The 23,539-nt window shown below is 38.5% G+C and overlaps 1 protein-coding gene across 1 annotated transcript in view; it reads right to left on the reverse strand.

Annotated features, from left to right (window-relative positions):
• The window catches only part of arhgap9 (Rho GTPase activating protein 9), a gene marked incomplete at both ends in the record, with an annotated part of 35,378 nt that extends 12,051 nt beyond the window's left edge, over positions 1-23,327 (reverse strand). The window contains 12 exons of the mRNA XM_080495823.1: positions 1,363-1,461; positions 2,206-2,301; positions 2,612-2,699; positions 2,802-2,863; positions 4,357-4,455; positions 4,712-4,858; positions 7,162-7,227; positions 12,396-12,485; positions 13,411-13,662; positions 18,915-19,291; positions 20,239-20,437; positions 23,106-23,327. Coding sequence (XP_080351949.1) covers positions 1,363-1,461; positions 2,206-2,301; positions 2,612-2,699; positions 2,802-2,863; positions 4,357-4,455; positions 4,712-4,858; positions 7,162-7,227; positions 12,396-12,485; positions 13,411-13,662; positions 18,915-19,291; positions 20,239-20,437; positions 23,106-23,327 — 1,797 coding nt within the window. The remainder of the gene's footprint in view (positions 1-1,362; positions 1,462-2,205; positions 2,302-2,611; positions 2,700-2,801; positions 2,864-4,356; positions 4,456-4,711; positions 4,859-7,161; positions 7,228-12,395; positions 12,486-13,410; positions 13,663-18,914; positions 19,292-20,238; positions 20,438-23,105) is intronic.
• Positions 23,328-23,539: the final 212 nt, after the last annotated feature.

The following is a 23,539-nucleotide window of genomic DNA, read 5'->3' on the forward strand; positions in this document are numbered from 1 at the left end:
GACCAGTCCTGTTCACAATTTACATATATATCCTCTGTGATAATTTTCTTGACGCTGTGTCCTATAATATGCTGAATATATGATTACGTAGTGCTAATCTTCTTCAGTTTTACTAGACCTTTATTTCATGCAGTTTGCATTTGACACTGCTCTGTCCTGTCTGACACAAATTTATATTAAACACTGACAAATCAAAGAGCATACTATTTTCAAATGGCAAACAGCTTCTGCCTCACTTCCCACGGGTTAAAATAATTCAAGAAGTTGAAACAGAAATGGTCATGTCCGATAAATACTTTGTGCTTAATGAGAACTTGGGTTTTTACATTTGATCACCACAGATTTTATAGCCATGTTTGACTCATTTATATTTTACTATCATTTTAATTCTAAAGAAATTTTAGTTATTGTTTGAAAAAGTTATCATCAGGCTCCACATCAAGAATGTTGGAGCTGAGAAAACCCTCAAACATGCAGGCAGTGGGCCTTATTAAAGATCAAGACCCAACAGCTCCTTTGCAGCAGAACATCATGCAGCCTTTGTTGTATGTGTATTGATGTATTTGTAGACCAGCATGTTTCTGGAAACGATGTTGTAATGAAGCCTTGAAACCAAATAATACATGGTATTATTTGGTTTCAACGCTTCTTATAAGATAATCTAATGTGCTCTCGTCAAGTGGGCATTTAAAATGTGTTTCTAACAATCAGGAGAAACTGAATTTTTCAATGCAGGCAATCACACATGGTGAACACTTTGGAATAACGCAGATTTATAGATCACTGAAGTCTTCTTTTGGAACTTGGTGTTGTTTGAAGAGCAGCTTCTTTCGGGGAAATAAAAAAATATTGCAGAAGGAGGGGGGTGGGTGGGGGTTAAAAAAAGGGCATTTTTGAGATCTATAATTGGAGTCGAGCTGAGATAAGAGGGAAGGCTACCAAATTCATGAGAAGCTGATTTCAGTGAGAAACTGTGGTATGGAGAAGCTGATATTGAAGTGGACGCAGTTATGCTTGGAGACAGGCTGCACAAAAAGTGGTGTAAGATGGATATTTTTCCCTCCATTTAGAAACACAATTTGACAATTCCTAAAGGCGTAATGTTAGACATTTACATTCAAAACACAAATTTGTTTATCTTTAAACCTGAAATGTTGAAAAATGTAGGTCAAACTTAACAAGTGAACTGACATGCAGTCTGCACATTAAAATGAAGCCATGGATTTATAAATGTCACTTACTGAGTACACTATTTTAATACAAACCATTTTAGCCACTAATAGAGAAGTGGTAAATGGAAAGTACTCTATGTACTCTGTGTGTGTGAGTGTGTGTGCGTGTGTGTGCGTGCGTGCGTCTAACCAGCCGGTCGATGACGTTCTGGATGGTGTTGTACCACTCCCTGATGTGTGACTCGGTCTCCGACTGAAGCAGGAACTCGTTGCCTGTCACCGTTCTCAGCTAAAACACACAATTTCAGATCATTTCAATCCCTCATGATTTCATAACAGTGTAAATTTACTTTGTTTTTTTTTCTTCTTCTGGTTGTGTTTCCAGCCCTATTGAGCTGTACTGCATCATATGAGTCAGTAATTTTCTGCCTTTATCATATATGCTAATGAAGTGGCCAAAATATTACAAACACCTGTTTTGTCCCATTAACACTTTTTTTTTTTTTTTACTTCCTTTCTAATGTAACAAATAAAAACAAAACAAGAAATACAATGACAATGTGATATTGGCAAAATATCAGAGACACTTCATATTGTAATGCAGTGCGTTAATACCTATCATATTGTACTTTATGTAACTATATAACATTATATTTTACATGAGCATTGTATGAAGTCCTCAGGCTTGTTTTCTATCCACTTCATTGACATTTGGTAGGTGTAAAATTCCCTCTTCTGTACAGACTGTGGGGAACTTGCGTTGTATTTAATCTGACTCATTTCTGAGGAAAATGTATTTTTGCTGCTTCCTCAGTGTGGGTCATTGAAGACAGACCAGGAAACAGAAAACCTCCTACTCTCACATCTCCCACTGAGGAAATTAGCACTTAGCTCTTATCTGTTCATTTATTTTGGAATGTATTGTGTATGTAGTAAACAGGGTTCAGAGAAACATGATCGTTAATAAATAAAAAGTTCACTTTCTGAATCCTGAGATCAATGTAGATAGTTGTTCTGCTTTTTCTTCTTTTACCTTAAAGACATTTTTCTTGCTGGACAGCTCGTTGGCCCAGTGTAGCTTTGCTCCTCTTAAATCCACGCTGCTCTCTGGTCGACTGTTTCCTGGTTTCTTTGAATGAAAAACACACGCAAATCTGTTAAAATATAACTTCAAGGCAAGTGTTTCATCAACTACGTTTTTTTAATTACCATTTTTAAAGTAACAAGCACAGAGAATATTTATTGATCTTCTTTCCTGCTAAGTCCACATGTGGTCATGGTGTTAACATGGATAATGAAGATGTTTTTGTTTTTTTTAATATATATAAAAATTTGTGTCAAAAAGGTATTTGTGTGCCTTGTAAAAACAAAAACTCCACAAAAAAAGAAAAGATTTAATGACTAAAGTCATTAAGATTATAGTTTGTCTAAAGTCTTACCCAGCTGGAAGGTGTCTGTGATTTAGGATCCTTAAAGAAAACCAGACTGTTCCCCACTAACACCACCCAGGAGGGACTCCAGTTTTTCCTGCAATCCACCAAATACAATGCATATTTAATTTATTTTTTCATGTAGATTCAAACAAAGTGAATAATTAGTTTCACCTGTCTCAGATGAAAGCAACCTCACCTCAGTTTCTTGCCTCCTTCAGCAATTTTCGTCTTGTTCAATCGACCTGCTTTCTCCAGCTCCTAAACACACACATGCCAAATATACGTTAAAACCCACAGTTCTCACTCACACGTGTGATGTCAGACTGAAGGAATCACTCAAGAGTAACCAGGGATCTTTGGGGTCAAAAAACTATGTGAGGACAAGTTGAAGTGTTCACAGTAAAGTAGCACAGAGGGCTTTTCCTCTGTGTAATACACCGCATCCTGAGCAAACCCATTTAACTCCAGTGTTGCATCATTCACAAAATAGCAGGAGGGGAACTGCTCTAAAATCTCCCACTGCGGTATGGCCCCGTTTAAGGTGCGAGGGAACTGAATTAATGCTAACGATGGAGTGTTGAGTACAGTATATGAAGACAGTGAGGAACAAACTGACGTAAAGCAGAGGTGGCGGCGGTTTTATGAGAAAGAGAGGAAGTCTGTCTCGTCATATAAATACTTCTGGGTTTTTGCAGTAAGAGATGGGTTTTTTCAGAAAAATTTAAAAGAAAAGTTTAAAAACTGAACTGCTGGGGATTTCTTCATAAACGCACATCCTAGAGTCACAGTATATATCAACGGTTATAAAATATTTGGTTATTTTAATTGTAATTTTGGTGTCAAACCTTAGAAATAGGATTTATGAAACATTTGCTGCGAAAGGGGGTGGAGTTTGTCTTCTTTGTCAAGAAATCAGGGGATCAAAGGAATTCATTTTCCCAGGAGGATTGTAATTTTTGAGAATACGTCAAGATCAGCAGAGGATAAATACGTCAATTACGTTCTTAAAACAGTTTTATGCTGAATTTGCTGTACATGATAAATTGTGAAATAATTATAATTGTGAAGAGATGATATATATATACAGTATATATCGAGCAGATTTAATGAGGCAAGCGTTCAAACAGGAGGAGGGTGGTGTCTTCCCACCCTTAGATCATCAGGTGGAACATTTTGCTTGTTTCAAAGTCAAGACTCAAGCATAAAGGGGATCAAGCTTTATTTTTTTTAATCATCAGGGGGCCTCGACTTTGGAACAACTTGCCTGAGGAGATAAATCGGTACTTAGGATGCACATTTATGTGATGTTATGCTGTTTGAATAGCTTGTTGAATTATATTTTAAAAGAACATGCTACTTTTGTGTCATACGATGTTTCTCAATTAAAGTTTTTGGGCTGTTTATTCCTGTTATGTATAATTTATTTCAAAAATATTATCATCTTTGTTACTAATGAGCTTGATCATTTAAACTCTTTATATGAACACTTTGTGAAAATTGTGAAGGTGTTCTTATGCTTCTTATTCTTTTTATTACTTTGAGAAGGCCCTATTTATTAATCTCTTATTACAAGTGAAAAAGTGCAAATGGTACCAATACACATTTTCCTTGGAAAAGAAAAACAGCAGTTTCTCATGAGATTATAGAAACCATAAGCAAGAGGACCTCATCAGTCCATACAGCAAAGAATAACAGATTTTCCTGAAGGAAGTTTTTCATATATATATCTAGTACAAGGAATATTTCCTCACCGGTGTGCAGCCGTCGCTGTCTGGAGAGCTTTCAGGAGATGGAGGCTCCACGACGATGTTGGTCACATTGCAGGAGTAATCTGTGCACTGCTGGCCCAGCTGGAAAAATACAAGAGGGCATCACCTGTGTTGAGCAGTACATCCATGTGGAGGTCTACTTACCTTCTCTCTTCTTTGTGAGTGAGAGTGCATGTGCGTGTGTACGTGCGTGTGCATATGTGTGTGTGTGTGTGTGTGTGTGTGTGTGTGTGTGTGTGTGTGTGTGTGTGTGTGTGTGTGTGTGTGTGTGTGTGTGTGTGTGTGTGTGTGTGTGTGTGTGTGTGTGTGTGTGTGTGCACGTGCCGAGGATGAATACCTTGCCATTCTCAGACAGGATCATAGACTGCGAGTGGCTGAGCTGCTGCTTGACATCATACATGGGTGCCGTGTTACAGCTCTGGGAGCCGGTATTACTGAACGCCATGGTGCTCAGGGTGTCAGAGGAGACGGCACGCTGCATGCTCTTCAGGGTCAAAAGTTGGGGTGAGTCACAAAAATGTGGAGCAGAGAAAAAAAAAGGGGGGGGGAAGGGAAATTTAAATGTGCATGACCGTTAAAATGATTACAACATGCTTCAATTGGATGCAAAAGCAAGCTGATTCTGTAAACTGATATTGCTTCCTGAATGAGATACAAGCAACGGTGGTGAAAAGTTCCGTCTCTTATATCATATTTACTGCTGGTTGAAGTGTTGAGCTGGTATTTCTGCCTAAAGAATCCAGTGTTTAATAAGTAGAAATGTCTAAACAATTAAAATCCCAAACCAGTAACAGTAAAGGACAACATAAAGGCCAAGGCCTTTTCACAGTGTGCAGTGTTCTGCTACACTTCTTTATTTCCCATATGACACAAAATTTAAAACAAAACCTAAAACAAGATAAATTACCTCAACTTCTTGTGTTATTATAAAACTTCATACAAACCTTGACTTGAGCACTGTTTTGTCTTCTATCCATGTTTATATTTTCACAAATATAATCACTTTTGCATTGAAAAAGGACACAAATAAAACCTATTTTTGTTAAGGAGTTAAGAATCATAATAACCTACAGATAACAATTTTAATTAAAAATGTAATCTAAATGTTATCCTTCTTATTTCTGTCTATCTGCAGAAAGATGTGAAATCATCACCAGTCTCTCTCTTCAGACTAATGTTTGCAGGAGTTTGACGCTTCTCCAGACACAAATTCTGCAGCTCTCAGTCAGAAGTTTGTCATAGTTTCACACTCACAATATGCAAATTCTATTTAGCCAGCAATAGGAGAAGCTATCTTTCATTTTCCCTCGTCTCACCCCACTAAATAAACCAGGAACAACAGTTACCCCTATTTAAAAAGATAATGTTTTCCATATAAATAGCACAATATCGACCCTCCGGCATGCTGATGTTGGCTTGCACGTTATTTGATGCTCCTATGATACAATAACCGAGGTTCACTAAAAAAATTTAAAATTAAAAAACGTCGGCTATTTTGGCACAATTTGCACCAAAGACAAGGTCATTAGCTACTTCTGACACCTTATTCTGATTAAAAGAAGGTAATGTATTTTCTGATGAGCTTATTCAGCCTTCTTCCTTTAGTGAAATGCAAAAGAGACTTTATATAGCATTTTAAATAACAATTCTAGTGTGAAGTGTGCCACAGCTGGTGCAGCGAATGCTCATTTGCATACTCATATAATTTCTTTTTTTTTGTTGTTGTTGGAATATCATTGTGTTAGCTGCAAAGTGCATCGCCTCGGCACCACTCCTTTATGATGTTTTGCTATCTACTCCCAGCTTTCTCTGTAGAGTGGCACTGATATGCAGCCATAGTGACTGATAAACTAAAAATGTACCTTCTTGCACTGTGCACAATACATATATGAGCTGCAGTGCCCTGGTGTTTTACATGCAAAATGTTTACCCGTGCACACTCATGCATCTACACATACAAATTACTGCGCACGTGTGCAAAACAAATTTGACACAACTTTCATGCAACAGCCATAATTAAGTACCCAATCTCTGTAACCCAGTTTCAACAATCAGACTGAATATCCCTCCTAATGTTTGCCATCTCTTCATGCAAGGAGGATTAGCACTGCGAGCCAAATCTACTCCTTTGCTAAGAGGAGGCCTTTAAAAGGGCTTTAAACCAAGTGCACCCACACCCCACTGTGATGCAACATGTTGCAGTAAGAACTGCTTCGGTAACCGCCTTTCTTTTTACACCATGAGTTGCTATTTCGCCACCTTAATATGCATAAATGCTGATCTCCGAAAATCTAAAGAGCGTAGCTGGCACTACTTTAATGTATTCTACAGTAATACAGTCAGGGTGCAGTTTTTGCAAATCTAACAACTTGGGTTCATTGATTTTCATGAGGAAAATACCTCCCATCAAAAAGCCCTTTTAACACTGACAAAACACTGAGGAATACCTTCACAGTGCATGCACAAAAAAAACCAAAGGTGTCAACTGAAGCACAAGCTAGTCATTAATTTCTTTACATTAAAATATACGTGTCTGTGCAAGAATAAAATACTGGATGCACGCAAGACATGAAGCAGGAAGAGCAAAACAAAGTCAACATGGCAGGAAAAGTCACCAAAGTTCTACCATTGTGTCAAGCAAATGCTAATAGAGTATGCAAAATTGATAAAAAAGTTGCTTTTATTTTAGTGTTTGATGTTTTTTTTTTTACAAGGTGATAGTCAAGGTGAGAAGCATTAGATGCCCCGTGGTGATAAAAGAATGCAGGAGGTAGAGACGAGGGTTACCTGTTTCATCTGCCAGCCACCGTCTGTATTCCTCTGGTGGCTCCCGAAGAGGAAATCAGGTGACAACTGAAGAGAAAGAGAGGAAAGAAAAGAGACTAAAATGACAAAACAGATTAAGATTAACAGTTATTATATGTGTTACTCCCAATAAAACAAAAGCGATCCTCATTTCCCACCTAGTTGACCTTCATTAGGGACGACAAAAGAAAAATAAATTGCCATTTTCAGCTGTTATTAGTCTGATTCACAACAGTAGCTGTGCGGGCTGATTTTTACACTCACATTAAAAAAAATAATGCTGACATGTTTCTGACTGAGCTAACTCACACAACAGCAGTAAAAACAATTTCTCTGCCAACTAAAACTGCTTTTTTTAGAAACTACGACAGCCATCAACCACAGCGATACTCAACCGACGTCAATGAGAGGCAGTTGCTACTCAGCAAAAGTGAAACCTCCACTGTGTAGTATTCAGTATTTCAGTCAAAAACGTTGAGTCTGAACTACAAAAAAAAACAACAAACGAACAATTTCTGTGTACCACCATGTCAGTAATAAGGAAGATCCAGTAATGGTTTAATGAATCACATTCAACAACACAATAATACATTTCAAAATGAAAACTTACAGCGTATGTGCTCATTATAAAAAGTCACCAAGTTGTAAAATCCAGGTTGAATTTAGTTTCTGAGAGCTCTCCGTCGAGTTCACATACTCAGCCGTTTGTCTGTTTTTCGTTTGTCATGTCCGTGTTTTTTTTTTTTTTGTCTGAGTGCAAACGAATGAAAGTCATTCACCTCCACGAGCTGCCTCAGCTTATCTACACTTCCCCATTCTAGAGGGAAGCTGACTTTATCAGTCGACACGATCACACTCATGTACAGCAGCTCAGTCAGGAAGGTGTGTGATCAACTGCACAAATGCAACAGAGGTTTGCTTAATGTCCCCACAGTAACCACCATTCCACAGTTTGTCTGTACAAGAGCTGCAAGATGCATTCAGATTCTCGATTTCAGTACAATAATGACACATGTCCATCATTTGTTTTTCTTTTAGATTAAATAGTCTTAAACCTGTCATCTCCCAGGTAATGACAAGAGCTTTCGTGCATGTTAATTCACAAGTATGGTGAGTAATGCAGCTTGTTTAAACAAATTCACACACGTGTGTGTGTGTGTGTGTGTGTGTGTGTGTGTGTGTGTGTGTGTGTGTGTGTGTGTGTGTGTGTGTGTGTGTGTGTGTGTGTGTGTGTGTGTAGCTAACGGTTCTTTAGATAATTAGCCAAAAGTTATTAATAACATTTTACCTAAATTAGAGTCAACCTCATATGTAACATACTTCTATAAAAACAAAAACCAATGCAAGAACATCTTGCTATAATAAGACAACTCCAGTGGACCTCCAACTTGTGGAGGTGTCACAGGTGTACAAACCACACGGAGCAGTTAAAGTTAAGTGGAACAGTGAACCAGAGAAAAAGTCAACTCCACCTAAAAATATCATACAAACAAAAGTGAAGAAATCCTCCTGTACAGTTTCAAAGACAAATAGAAAGTGCCCGGTAGTGTAGTGGCTCGAGCACTCATCTCACAGGGAGACATTTTCCAGTTCGAGCTCAGTTGGAACATTTTGAGCGTGGCGTTTGCCATTCAGAAATTGTGATAATCAATGAATGAATGAATCGACATCTAAAAAATGAACTTTGAGCTTTTTCCGGTGTTATCACATTACAGTAGATACAGTCTGCAAAAATCACATGTTTAATCTAAAACAATCTCTGGCATCTCATAAAATGATTCCAACTTGAAACAACAAAGGTAATTCCCACATTACCCTCTCATTATTTGTTCTGTTATGTCATTATATGTTCTGTTTTTTTAAAAAAAAGAAAAAAAAAATCAAACAGCAGCAATTTCTCCTCATTAGAACATTAGTTTCCAGTTTTAATGTAAAAATCAACATAAATGTTAGATAAAAAAAAAAAATATATATATCTTGGAATCTTTTACAGCAAAAAGTATAAACTGGGATGAAAACACTTGCTGTTATTACACTAAGATCTCTGAACTGTTTCTAAAAGCAGAAATAAACCTGCACAGGACAACATAAAAGAAAAGGTAGACGTCAAAACGTTAAAAGTTGAAGTGAAAAATAAAACACGGACTATCGGCTGCTCTCTGCTGCTGACAAGGAAAATGGGCCATTTGGGCTTTAACACCTGGGCTGAAAACCCAAGCGGCATCCTGCATGCATTATATATAAATATACCGTAGTTAGGTTCCTGTTTGCTAATACATGTACCTCCGAATAAATAGTGACACATATAGGTCAACCGAATGCATCTCACACTGACTTGACGAGGGGAATCACTGCTTTGATCATGTGGGTATTTTTTTTGATGAGCAACATTAAATTTGAAACACTGATGCAACATTGAGGCAATACAACCTTGAGATGCAAAATGCTTATCTCTAGCAATCTGGATCATGGCGCTTGCGTGGCTTCACCACGTAGGTGTCGTCACTGATTCGCTGGACGGGTCAATTTCTGCGGCTGTTGCCTAAAGTCTCTAATCTCAACATCTGAACCAGCAGAGGTGCTTCCTCGTTTGACATGCATTGACAGAGTTCTGTATAGGACAGCTCGTGATAGAAAAAAAAAAAAAGGAGTGACGAAAGGTCATTTAAAAACTTTAAATCCTCGAAGTGTAAATAAACACACTTGTGTTGTCAAAATGTCAAAATAACCATTACGACACATTTTTTGTCTTTTTTTTTGCATAAATACACCCTCTAAATTATTTCCTTAAAGATGAGCAAAATAGTATTAAGTATAATTTTGTCACACTATTACAAGTAATTCACATGAATCTCATTTTATTTGGCTAGTGATTCACTGATTTGGAGCTGTGGATATGAGAAAGCATGCTCGTGCAGAGGTTTGGAGGTTTGAATCCCACTGCTGACTGCCACTGTGCAAGTCCCTTAACTCTGATACAGAGAGATTTATATAACTCGGGTTATATAAATCTTTAAACATCTTTTTAAATTACATATATTTTTTAAATTGTATATTCTAATCAATTCAAAACTTTTATTTCAGTCACAGCAGCATTTACAAAATATGCTTACTTCTGCTATAACGGGGTTAAAATGAGGTTTGCAAAGTAGGTGAAATAATTGATACACTGGGAGTTTTTACTGTGACACAGCAACAAGGTCTGGGAGAGTTTAAAGGCAGCTTCAGTGAAAGGTTTATATTTAGAAATGTTTTACCCCGTTTTGCATTTAAAACACTCCCATCTGCCTCTGTGAGGCACTAATGGCTTCTGCTCATCTGCATCAGATCAAGAGGCATTAGCTTGTTATTAAAGTGCAGGATGATCCTGACAGAAACATCCTCGGAGAGGAAGTGTGGGTCAGAGGGGCAGTTAATAAATGATCAGATACGGCAAGTGAGCTGGGCAGTAAATAATGGGGCAGCGAGACTCGGCCACACTCAGCACTTCTGTCTGCTGTAAAATGGAGCGCAGCGCTGGTCTGTGGGTGCAGGTGCACTGTGGTGACAGATGGAGACTTCAAATGAATACATTCATAGAAAACAGGCAAAGTGTGTGTGTGTGTGTGTGTGTGTGTGTGTGTGTGTGTGTGTGTGTGTGTGTGTGTGTGTGTGTGTGTGTGTGTGTGTGTGTGTGTGGTTGACTGATGGTTGACCTGCATGTGTGCAGATATCAAAGCACAGTGATTTGCACTTAAATATGCAGCACTACACGCTTTTAATATTGATTTTCATTTTTTTTTTTTATATATTGATTTTCATCCAGGAAAGAGCTACAAGCTGAGAATATGAAGCGTTTTTCACACTTTGGAGGAAAATGTTATGAACAACAGGAAGAAAATGAGACTAAGTGCTTATTTTACACACACACACACACAAGGAACCTATATGCATTTAAATAAAGAATAAACTTCATGAATGTAAAGATCATATTGATTCATCAATCTTTAACCGTGGTTCACAAACTTGCTTCAGGGAACCAGGTCTAACCTAATCAAAAATTAATTTTGCTGAAACAGCTTGACTCCTAATTGTTAGTTAAACCATATATATTACAATATACCAACACACAAAAACAGGTAAATATTTATGCTGTGAGCCCATTCAGCTATAATTTAATTAGAAATGGGACTCTTCCTTAATCCAGAGTTTGTAACAGATTTAACCATGGTAATAAATAAAATTGCTACTCAGATGTCATTTCAATACATACTGCCTTGATCCTTCCACATGTCAACGCCTCACATTTGTTGTACTTTTTCCACAAAAATATTTATATTGACAAATCATCACCTGTGTTCTGCCATGCTCAATTAGCAAATGTATGTAAATGTTGTTGATTTTCCTTTACAGTGTGAAATAGAGGCTGCCAACTCACAATATGAGGCATTATTGCCACCTACTGTGAAGGAGTGGTAAATAGACAACATTACCTAGATTTTTATCAAGGTTTTATTTTTTTTGTCTGGCTGAGTGACAATTTTAAATAAAATTTGTTAATAGGGGTCTTGAGTCTATACATATAAACTCAGGGTGAATAGTAGGAAACAGTATGAACAGGTTCCCAATACACTTCCATCAGAAAAAAAACCCATATTAATGCATCACAACCTTTTATATTCATCCGAAATGCATGTATTTGGATTGAAGGAGGAGGCTGGATTACCTTGAGAAGAATCACACAGGAATAAGAAGAACAAGCAGGAATATGCCAACACTAAAATGTAAGTACTTCATTTTGTCATTTCATCATATGTTCATTATATTCATCCATCTCAACTACTGCATGAGGCAACTTGCGGTGCAGGTTTTAGTCACCTCATCAGCACTCGCAAGCAACTACAACATCAAGAAGTAAAATGACTATTGTTTAACAGAATATAAGCATCAAAATGCAGCTAAATTCACATTAATAGATATATCCATCTTCTCCACTGCTTCTTCTAACTTAGAAATGGAGATAAGGGTTTGAAGAAATGTGTACTGATACTTTTGAGGAGTTTTGGAAATATACCATTAATGAAAATGACAAAAATATAAATGCACAACTTAAAAAAAAGAATGACTTCAGCCTTTTGCTGATTACCCCAAAAGTGATTTCGACATTCTAAATTCTCTCACATCCTGCCATGTCATCCTGTCAGGACAATCTTCTGAGAAGAAGAGTGTATATTCACCCTGTGCACGGTCCCATTGCCAGCTCCAGAAAGTGGTAGTGATAGGTGGCTGGTGTCTCTGGGTAACGTTTGTGGTTGCACTGCGCTGACCTGAAAATGGAACCAGGCAAAAAGAAGAGAAACCTGAATTACAGTAGATTTTAACCTAAAACTCACAGGAAATCTTTCCGTTGGACAAAGAGTGGAACTTCACTCTGTCAGGCAAATGACATATACTTTATAAATACTGTGGCTATTGAGTAAAAATGTACATTATCTACAGTAAAAGCTAAAACCTGTAACCCAAAAATTCAGTTGCAGTCACATATTAGTTCTAGTTCTTAATCTATGAGAAAACCCATACAAACACACAGCAATGACATGCAAATTCACAGAGTTCCTCTTGGTGTGAGACGGCAGTGCTAACCACTGCACAAGTTTACCTCAAGTTTTCCATTTCTACTGTGGCCTACACTTGCTCACATAGAATACTTGAGTTATTCTGTTTGTTTTCAATGTAAATTTTTAAAATGTTGAAAAGTCCTGGGTTTTTTTTTTCATTCAACATTTGACTCCATGTTTTTGACCTTCAGCGGCTAACAGTGGAAGCAACTACGTCGTTATTTCATTCATGACAAAACTAAACTCGACCACTTCAAGTTCAATGTGACCTGATGCCAAAGTGAAATTTATAGCGTATCGACCTCTCAGACTGTGTGTCTCCCCTTGTGCATGAGGCTCCTGCTGTGGAGAACCAGTCCTGTGATGCAGTGAGTAAAGAGGGGGGAGAAAAAAAAAAGCCAAGGAGGCTTCTCTCCTTTAGGCCTTATGAAGTTCTTTGCCAGAAAAAAAAAAAAGGTCCCTTTTAGTGCTGATACAGTTAAACCATGCAAGCATATCAATGAGCGCTCGCTTTCAATTTACACCCTCAACCTTTTCTATTAACTCCTTTGAGGAAAGACACTTTCATAGACCCACAAAAAAATGCAAAATGTTTCACAAAAATACAAGTTTAAAGGCAGCTTTTTTTTTTTACCCCGTCAGTAGTCTGACGGCGGGCTCGTCGAGGGGGTTTCCAGGACCTCTCCTTCGTAATGCTGTTGACATAGTAGCTTCTCCCCGAGGCGGGGTCGGAGTACTGCTCCCACAGGTCCATGATCTGCAGAGGCTGCTGACCCGGAGCAGGACTGGGCGGCTCCAGCTGCGACTGACGCTTCTCTGGCTGCATTTCAGTGTAGAGAGGAGAGTCCTGCCATGACAGCTGGGACAGATAGGACTCTGTGGGGACCTGGGAGGCAGAGAGAGAGCGAAAGAAGAAAGAATAGAAGAGGATATTGTAAAGAAAGACGCATTGAAAAATAAGGATTTCTTGTGGACTCGATTTTGCTAAGAACTTATGGACAATGGGAGACAACAGGATCATGAATATATATGATTAAGGGCACTCTCAGCATCGTGGAATCAAGTTTGGACTCTAAAAGGAGACAAACATTACAAAACACAAAAAACTGCCTATTTTCCCTCAAAGCTGTAAAAATCTAAGTTTCTTTCATCCAGCTTGTTCAAAATGCAGCATCAGATCCCGCAACATCTCACTCCTGTTTGATCTTCAGCTCAATGGCTCCCAGCTCATTTCAGAGTGAATTCAGAGATTTTAGGATGAACTTTTAAAGTCGTGTCTGGAAGAGCGTGAAGGTAAATCTCGGATCTTCCGTCTCATTAAAATCCTAAACTATGGCTCTGCTCACTGTCACACTGAGGGTGGAAGGGCCTTTTCTGTTTATGCTCTGACACTACGATACAACGCTTTTTTACGTTTCATTTTTATTCATGCTTTTGTCTTTCCTAATATTCATTCATCTTTGTTGTTGTTTTTTTGTGTTTGTTCTGAATATGTTTGTTTGTTAATGTCAAACACTATGGTCCTGATTCATGAAATGGTTGTATATAAAATGTAAAAACAAGCAGTACGCACATGTGTGTGCAACTTGATCTATTAATAGGATTCCCTGAAGATCACATCTGACACATTGTACAAAATAACTCTCTCAATGAAGAATAAATAATCGGTAAGCGTTTGTTCACTCATCTCAAATACAGCTACAAGCTGATAAATATTTCACTTTTCAGGGGTACATTTAAAAAACAATATTTGAAGCAATACTTTATGTTCTTTACACATGTATGTGTCCATTTACTTTACTAAATTAATTCAGAAAGTGTTTCACATGAGCAGTATGATAAGTGACAGTAAAAGCAACATTTCTTATACTTTTCAGTATTTTCATTATTTTTATTTTCGTTTTAATGGTTCTTTTTGAGTTTTCCCATGTGTGTGAGAAATGTACACACAGATATTACGAGGCACAAAGAGCAGACTGTTGCGTCTTCACCATGTCAGTGTGTTAAAAAGCGGAAAACTCCAACAGCCCCAAACAATAGCGGACAAACAAATCCTCCTGTCTCAAACTGCACACTAATCCATCACATTATGGCTTCGTAGCACACACACGCACACGCACACGCACACGCACACGCACACACAGCACAGCTTGGACTAGAGCAAAATCTTTAAATCCTATCGAATTATTTGTAAGAATAGAAGAATAAACACGTCATGTCATCTTTAAATAAAACACAGTTGAATCAGATTTCAATGGCTGATTGACCCTCAGGGTGAACCCTGTTACATAACTCATTCTTTCAGATAATAACTGAAGGCGCCCACTACTGTATCACTGTGTGCTTGAGCTTGAAACATGGGATGGGACTGTGGTTTACAGCAGAGGGCAGCACTGTGTGCAAATCACTTTTATGCCTTTTAAACAAGCTTTTTGATAAAAGACTTTGATCCATTAAAAACATGAAGCCGTACAATTATGACTAGCGTGGATAAGCTTTCATCTTCTTAACACTGACTTTAATATACCACAACATGAATGTAAAGATGGAAGAAGCACATGAAATGTAATGATCAGTTGACACTCTTGACTGCGAGTCTTCATCGCTACGACTCCAAAGTGAGCTTCACCAAACATGTTTGTGCTTGGTCTAAATTATGAATTAGATTTTAAATTCAAACAGATGTGATGAAAAATAAAACTGAGGCCTAATTAATGTTAACGTATCTGTTTACAAAAACATAAAGGAAAATGTTTTCTCCAATGTTCATCAGCTTGAGATGAACATGTGATGAAATTTATTTGAAGTTTTTCCAGTTTTATTTAATTGAAATACTCAGCAGTTTGAAGACATCATAAAATTGCAGAAGCTGTCTGTTTCTTTGTGTGGTCATTTTCAGTAGGTTTGGTTTGAATCTTTGTGTATTTGCGTGTGGAATCTTTGCATGTTCTTTTGAGGGGTTGTGTGTTTATTGGATTATATGGTTTTGTGGGATTTGGAGTGATTTTGTGTTTGTGTGCATTTTTGTGTATTTCTGTGAGATTCGTTTGGTTTTGGTCCATGTGCTTTTGCATATATTTGTGCATTTTAAAGTGGGAGTTTATCTGTGTTTGTTTCTAGTTGTTTCAGGTTGTTTGTGGTTGATTTGATGAGTTTTTACTTTTTTGTATGCTTCTGTGGGGATTTTTGTGTTTGTTGGTTTGCCTTTGTCTGTAATTTGTGTGCAGTTCAATAAACTCTTGTTCATTTGTTTGTGTGTCTTTATTGGGTTCTTCTCTGTATCATTGTGAGTTTGTGTGTGTTTTGTGTGACAGTGTATGTTTTAGTCTACGATTTTGTGTGCCTGCATATGAATGTATGTCTGTGTTTGTTTGTGTGTGTGTGCTCTTCTTTATTTCTTTGGTTGACCTCGGGTTGTCTCTCCACTCTTCACAGAGGTTTACGACCTTGTCGCCATGCATCCAGCCGATGATACGAACAGCCCAAACAAACTATATTTACAGACAACAAACGTGCGGCTCTGACCTGCAACAGAAACTCAAAAAAACCGACTTAATGTTGGTGTTTAACTTCCACGAGTTAATGTTTGACTGCAGATGGATGCGGGAACTTTATTTACCTTGTGCACAGCGTTTAGTGGGAGGTGCGTGTGTGTGTTTACACTTCAATGGCGTCAATACTAATGTGACCACGTTATTGGTAAAATAGCGCACAACTGCATCACAGGTCTCTTCATGCTCAATAGGATTGGACAATATATAGCATGTTAAGTGTTCTATCTATCTATCTATATATATATATATACAGTATAGATAAGGTAATGTGATGCACCCTACTGCTAATGCTACTCGTTTCATTAAAGCTTTTAAAGCTCCCAGAGGCTCCAGTTCATGGATTTCCAAATACAAAAGTAAAAAAATAATAATAATAATAATAATGCGACATGATTATTTTCTAAATAATTGTTATCAAACTGTTAATCATTTCACATATAATCAATGTTACAGGTGACGTGCTTAATTGAAGTTCATCCCAAATTTGGCAAATCATCATGAATTTGACAGCATTTACAGTGCAAACAAAGAGCGAGGTGTCTGAAAGTCGTTTTTTTTCTGTTTGAAAAACAGAGTCATGACCTGAGTGTGGCTGCAATAATCCTGCTTAAAGCCTGGAACGAAGAGGGGTCCTGAGGGAGAGAGAGAGAGAGGGGACGGACACAGAGACACAAAGACTCAGACACGAAAGTCCGAAGATAAGAGACGGGAAAACAGTGCTGCCATTTCTACTGAGATCACATCTATCCACGGTCGGAAGTCACTTGTGCCTGCACGGTTCAGTGGAAACATTGGGACTGACAGTGCAGACCTTCGGCTGTGGGAGTTTCCCCTCAGCTGACAGAAGGGTAACCTTGAGTATTCCTCTCAGCAGTGACGTCTTGTGTAATCCCCTCTGATGTAATACGGGGCCGCGCTGCCGTCACGACAATACTAACTTGATTGCTGTTCTAGGAGGATTATTGGGGTCAAGTACCGACGTAAATCAAATACAAACTGTGCCGTCACTGCAGAAGTCAATCAACTCATACCATTTCTCAGAAAACAGTGGAACATGTTTAAGTGAAGGTACAACATTAACATCAAAATATCTTTGCAGGCCTTGAGAGATACATGCAATACATTGAGCCCTTACAAACTTATTTTCCTGTTGTTAAGAGTGTTAATGCTAAAAAACAACAACCCCAAAAACAAAACACCAGCTGGGTAGTTTTGGAGTTATGACCTGTAAATCCCAGAGATTAGAGAATTTGCCAATGAGAGGAAATCAAAAATTTATCTAATCCTACACTTCCTTCCTTCAACGTCACATGCGTGGGGTGGATTTGCTTGAACTAGTTTCTGTTATTTACCTTCTTTGTTCTTCATACTAATTACTGGATAAATGTGATCATCAGCAGGTTTCTTGTTTTTAGTATCACACATAAAAATCTGATTCCTTAAACCCAATCACCTCTGACATTAGTGTCTGTTGTGCAATACAGATTAAATGGTTAGCACTGGGACTGGATTGTGTGGACTTTGTATGTTCTCCTGCCGACTTTACAAAGAATACTCATTAAATTAATTGATAAACTGTAAATTGGCCATGTCTTTTAATGCATCTCTTTTGTTTAGATTGTCCAGGATGTACTCTGCCTTTCGCCAGTGTTATCTGGAATCGGCTTGAGCCCCCATCACTCTAGTTTCGGGGTCTGTAACCCACTGCTCTGGTTCCACATATTGGTCTTTAGTAACTCTGTCGGCTCAGTGAAGCTTTGGTGTTTTTTTTTGTAGTGTTACTGTTTATTTTGTACACTCAGCTAAGATTCTTATGGGAGGAATTTCCTCAGATGTTTTGCCATAATTTCAATTTGTGGACTTGAAATGATTTCTGAATTCCTTCTGATGCTGTCATTTCTCACATCATTGACTTTGTGACAGATAGTTTCCCACATCACCTTTTTCTTTTCTAGTGAAATTCACATTTATGTGCTGTGATGGTCTGATATGCTTGACCAGTTCCTCCACCAACACGTCCGACTCCATGTTTATCACCTTTCAATTGGAGGCTTGATGCGCCATCCAATCATTTTGTGGCGAACACAAGTAAATCACCATGGAGCCATTTCAGTTTCAAGCAGATCATTTTCATCTCAAGAGGGTCTGACGTACACAAATCCCTCAATTGAATGCTCACGTTTGCATGTGATGTCACTCGTGTTTCTCTGAGGTGATCACCCACATTCAGTAAAACCACATCTTTATTTAAGCATGCAATTTAGCACATTTTATGCGAGATCTTAGTAAATTAGGCACAGAGGCTCCAATTGGCCAAAAAGGGATGTGAGAGAAAACCAAGACGTACATGTGGAGAACATACAAGAATGACAGAAAATGATATGCAGTGAGTTTAGAGTTTCAATTTAAATGTGTGAGAGCTAAAAGTCCTTCCTCACTTATATTTTAAAACACATTTAATTGATGCGTTTTGTTTTTCTTAGGCGCCTTTCAAATAAATCCCTACTCGTTGCACATCTGCTGCCACTGTCTCAGCATTGCGAAGTGGATGTTTGATTAACATGATGCTCATGTTGCGTCTCACCTGCAGATGATTTTTCTTGCCTGAAGCTCCCACCACGTCCCATTGGCTGCAGGATTTCTTTGGGACCCTGTGATAACCGCGGGCGCCAAAGCCGCCGCCCACCTCGTCGTACGGGTTCTCCATCACGTTCTCCGGCAGGTTGCTGGAGCTCTGGCTCCGGGTGATCATGGGCACCGTCCTCTGGCTGCTCGTGTGGCCACCGCCCGGGGGTGCAGGGACCACGAGGTGGCCGGACAGGGAGCCGGATGAGTTGGGGGTGAAGGTGAATCCGGAGAGGGGCAGAGAGCGGCCTCCCCCCACCCTGCTGCTGCTGCCCAGCCCCTGCAAGGCACTACTGGAGTTGAGGTTTTCCATGGAGCGATAGATGAATTTATTTGCTGCAGAAGATACCAGAAATATTTTCATTCAACCTTGACCGGAAGTAAAAATTGGGCTGTCCAACCGGGTAAACATGCCGTAATGTGGAGTTATTCAATAACAATATGATGTGCGATAAATATTTAAGCAGATTGGTGGTTCACAAAGTGTGTGTGTGTGTGTGTGTCTGTGTGTGTGTGTGTGTGTGTGTGTGTGTGTGTGTGTGGGGGGGGGGGCATCACAGCTTAATCGAGTGATGTCTAAAGCCTGGACTGATCTGCTTCATTTCAGATTGAATCCTGTTTGATTTTGAAACGACCAGGTTTTTTGTTTTATATATATTTTAGAGCATTGCTTGTGTTTCAAAAGCTATTTTTGCACAGAAAGGCAATTTGAAAACATTGAATGTTGAAGAGTGAAATGTTACAATGCCATAATTGAAAGACCTGATGCACTTTAAATAAACTTCACTGTTGATGTGATTATTTTAAACTTCATTTGACTTGTTTGAGATTAAATTTGCAGTTTATTTCAAACAATCACGAAAAAGAAGCGCAGCAGAGTTTGTGTATAAGAAATGAGTGCAGTATATCCAGATAAGAGATAAGATATGTTGATATATCTAAAGGTAGGGGCCCATAAAAGACATTTGGGAAACACTGGAGCACTTCAAAGGATTTACCACAGAAGGAAAAAAGGTTTGTTGACTTAGTTTTTTTTTGGTAATTTTTCTTAGATTTTTGTGCTTCTGGCCTCTGCCCTGTGGTCAACATGTCTGAAATAATTAGAGATGAAAATATATTTAGTTTGTGTTACTAGTTAATTGCAAAATGTTTGAGAAATAATCACCAAAAACTTTACTTTGCTTTCATATTTTGACATTGACACGTTTGCTTTCACATCTCGTGTGACACCATCGACTTGATTCGGTGGGATCGTCTTTGTTTTTCAGTCCCCGCACATTTACCTTGGTGCTGCTCGTTGGAGACGGACCCGGCCGGACTGGGAGAGAGCGACACCCGGGGTAGTATCCTGAGGTTGGAGTTGAGCGACGCGGACATGACCAGGCGCTGAGGCGAGGGCATCGGTGCAATCGGAACTTCCATCACATAGGTGGCAGGAACATACAGCGGCTTTGTTTTACTGGCTGCTCCAATCCGCCGTACCTGTCAGAGAGGACACGGGTTTACGCACGCTTTCGCTATTTTTTTCCTCCCACAGAAATCCACTCAGTCCAACCAAGCGGCAACACATCCAGGGGAGGACTGGAGCCTGAGCGGAAATATCCACCGCTTCAGTTATCAGGGGAACACACAACTTCTCTTTTCACAGGCTTCAAAGGTTGACGGCAGAGCTGCTTCCCTGAACCAACATGATCTATAGCCAAACAGCAGACACACAGATCAACATGTAAATATTATTACTGGGGGAAATCTACATCAATGTCACTTAGTTGGTCAGTTGATCTTCTCGTCGTTTTATTGGAGAATTAATCTAATCTTGTTTCCTGAATCATGATGAAGCTTAATGCATGGTGTTTGCATCTCCTCGCTGTGTTAGTTTCTCCTGCCTATTCCCACATTGTGAGATGATGAATTAGTCTATTAAAACACATTTTAGTTTGTGTGAATGTGTGTCGCTATGTGTTTGCACTGTGATGAACTGTCCAGGTTGCATTTTTATTTTTTACTTATTGTAACCTGTGAAAAGCTCCATCTCCCTGCCACTGTCAACCGTACAAACAGGATCAAAGAGCATGGAAAAAAAAAATTCTGCTCCTCTTTGTAGGGCTCATATTGATATTTAACTCTTGTAGTCAGTAAGCAAGTTTGACATTGTTGCTCAAAAAATAGTGTTACACTTTTTTCTTTTCTTTTTAAATTATATTTGACCAATTATAGGGCACTTAAAGAGATACTTGAGATACTAGAGAAAAAAATGCACAACTGTAAATTCGTTTTTTTAATATTCCATTTTTTGTTAATAAAGATGCAATTTTAGGTCACAAAGTACATTAAAAAAGAAAGGAAAGATGAGGCGATGGTAGAAAAATGTATACATTTGTTCTACTTCATCCCATACCTACAAAGGTCATTTGAACCCTGTTTCGTCCATGTAATAACAAAATATTGCATGTTGATATATTAAAAAGAAAAAAATTACATTGAAATACAAACATTTTTCATTACTGTGAATTCTTAAGATTCCTGTCATATAGCCTTTATCTCAGTCATAGAAGAACGTTTGTATAGTTGTTGTTGCTTTAAACATTATTTGTGCTGTTTGTAATTCCATCATTTCCATAAGTTAACTTCAACTTTACAAAGAATGAATCAGCATGACCGTGATATCAAACCTTATGAATGCTTCTTTTACTGCTCTTCAGTGGGTGCAATGAACTTTTATAATTGTTACCCCAGACATCTACACAGCAATTTGAATATTTTAATAATAGTGCACAGAAAATAATGTGCAGTGATTTATAATCAAGACAATAGCTTGCGTTTTTTTAATATCGAGGTTTGTTGATCATTTGGGTGGAGCATGTTTTATGTTCAATTTTTGTGGCACCCATGAATGTATTCATTTTAATTTATAGGTTTGATTACTCTGAGACTCACCAATATATAATAAACAGCAGACGCTCCAAACTGAGCCTCAACTCACCAAATAAAACTTTAAAAAATTTGATATCTCTTAATAAAAAATACTTTCTTTTAAAAGATGCAACAAGTAAAATCAAAACAGTTTCCTCTATCAACTGTAATGTGACCCTTATAACCATCACACAACTGAAACGTGATACTTTTTGTGTCACAACGAGTAAGATGGTTGGTTGGTGGATCAGTTGAGATTCATGAGGTATCATGTATTCCAGAGAAGCAACAATCTGATGTATGAGCTTCACCTGTATCATTGTTCTGCACTGAGGTGCACAAACTATTATAACACAGATAGTGACACGACCACCAGCATCTCTTTTCCAGAGAACATGAGCCTGATTTATGAAGTGGGTGTGCAAGCACGACACCTGAAAATTGAATAAGAATAGCCCTTTAGCAAAAATATAATTACCCTTAAATCTTCTATTTATAATTTATTGATGTTAGGAGCTGGAGCCAAGGGTGGCAAACCAATGTCAACATTTTTCATAGATTTTTTTTTTGTCTGTTTTTCAAATAATTTTATAAGAAAATCAATCTTTTTTTCCCCCTAAGGAATAGGGGGTCCAAGCCCATTTGTACTCCTCTAAGTTTCACTTGGACAGACTTTCTGTCTTGCCACTGCGAGACAGACAACCACAAGAATCAGCGACTGGAAATGGCATTGCTTTACATTTTTGTTTTAGAAAAGTTTCATGTTCAGACTCTAATCTTTAGTTACTGATGTACACAAAGAAATACCAGAAATGCTAAAAAAAAAATGCTATACTTTGCATGGCAGAACACAAGTTGGAGCTGTTTAATATTAAGACTACCCATATATACAGTTGCATGACATTGCACTATATTTGCAATTGTACAGCCCCATAGAAAACCCAAAGCCCAAACATGTGCAACATTTCTAAATTATGCATGTGTTTTAGAAAAGTTGCATTTTCCAAGTTTTCATGGAGACAGAGGCAAGTGCATTTAGAAACAGTTGCACTACAGAATCTATTTGCAAATGACTATTCGCTTCTAAAATAAAAACCCTGCGATGCCTTTTTTTCTACTTTTCTACTTCTGGACAATTGTCATGTCAAACTTATTTGAAACCTGTGGTTATTTTGCTAATCCAGATTTTCCAAAAGTCCTTAACTGAAAAGAGAAAGAATAAGAGTTGTTTCCTCACCTGCCACCAGTCAGTATTGGTCTTCTTCAGGAGAATAAAGCGTTCTCCCTCCCTGATGCAAACCTGCCGGCCATCAGCCCCTCGATAGTTGTAGTCGTACTGGGCCTCGAGGACCACCGTACCGGTGGGGACCCCGCACACGGTCAACCCCCTGCTCGTCATCTCAGTTGCTGCAACAGGCTGTTGATGCCCCATAGAGCGCCGCCACGTACCGGACAGCATGGCTCTGCACGCAGTCCTGGTTCAGCAAGGCTGGCTGGGAGTGCACTGATGTATGTTGCAGGCTGGGACAGTGCAGGGCAGGTGAGACTGGAACCAGGCCAGTGCCATGCTCTGAAATACACAAGAGGGCTGGATTATCAAAAGGAAAACCATGGAAAAAACATTAGCGGGTTCTGCGCAAATTAGAATATAATTATTTTTGTGTTAAAATA

This window comes from Blennius ocellaris, assembly GCF_963422515.1.
Source record: "Blennius ocellaris genome assembly, chromosome: 4".
In the NCBI taxonomy this organism is placed as follows: domain Eukaryota; kingdom Metazoa; phylum Chordata; class Actinopteri; order Blenniiformes; family Blenniidae; genus Blennius; species Blennius ocellaris.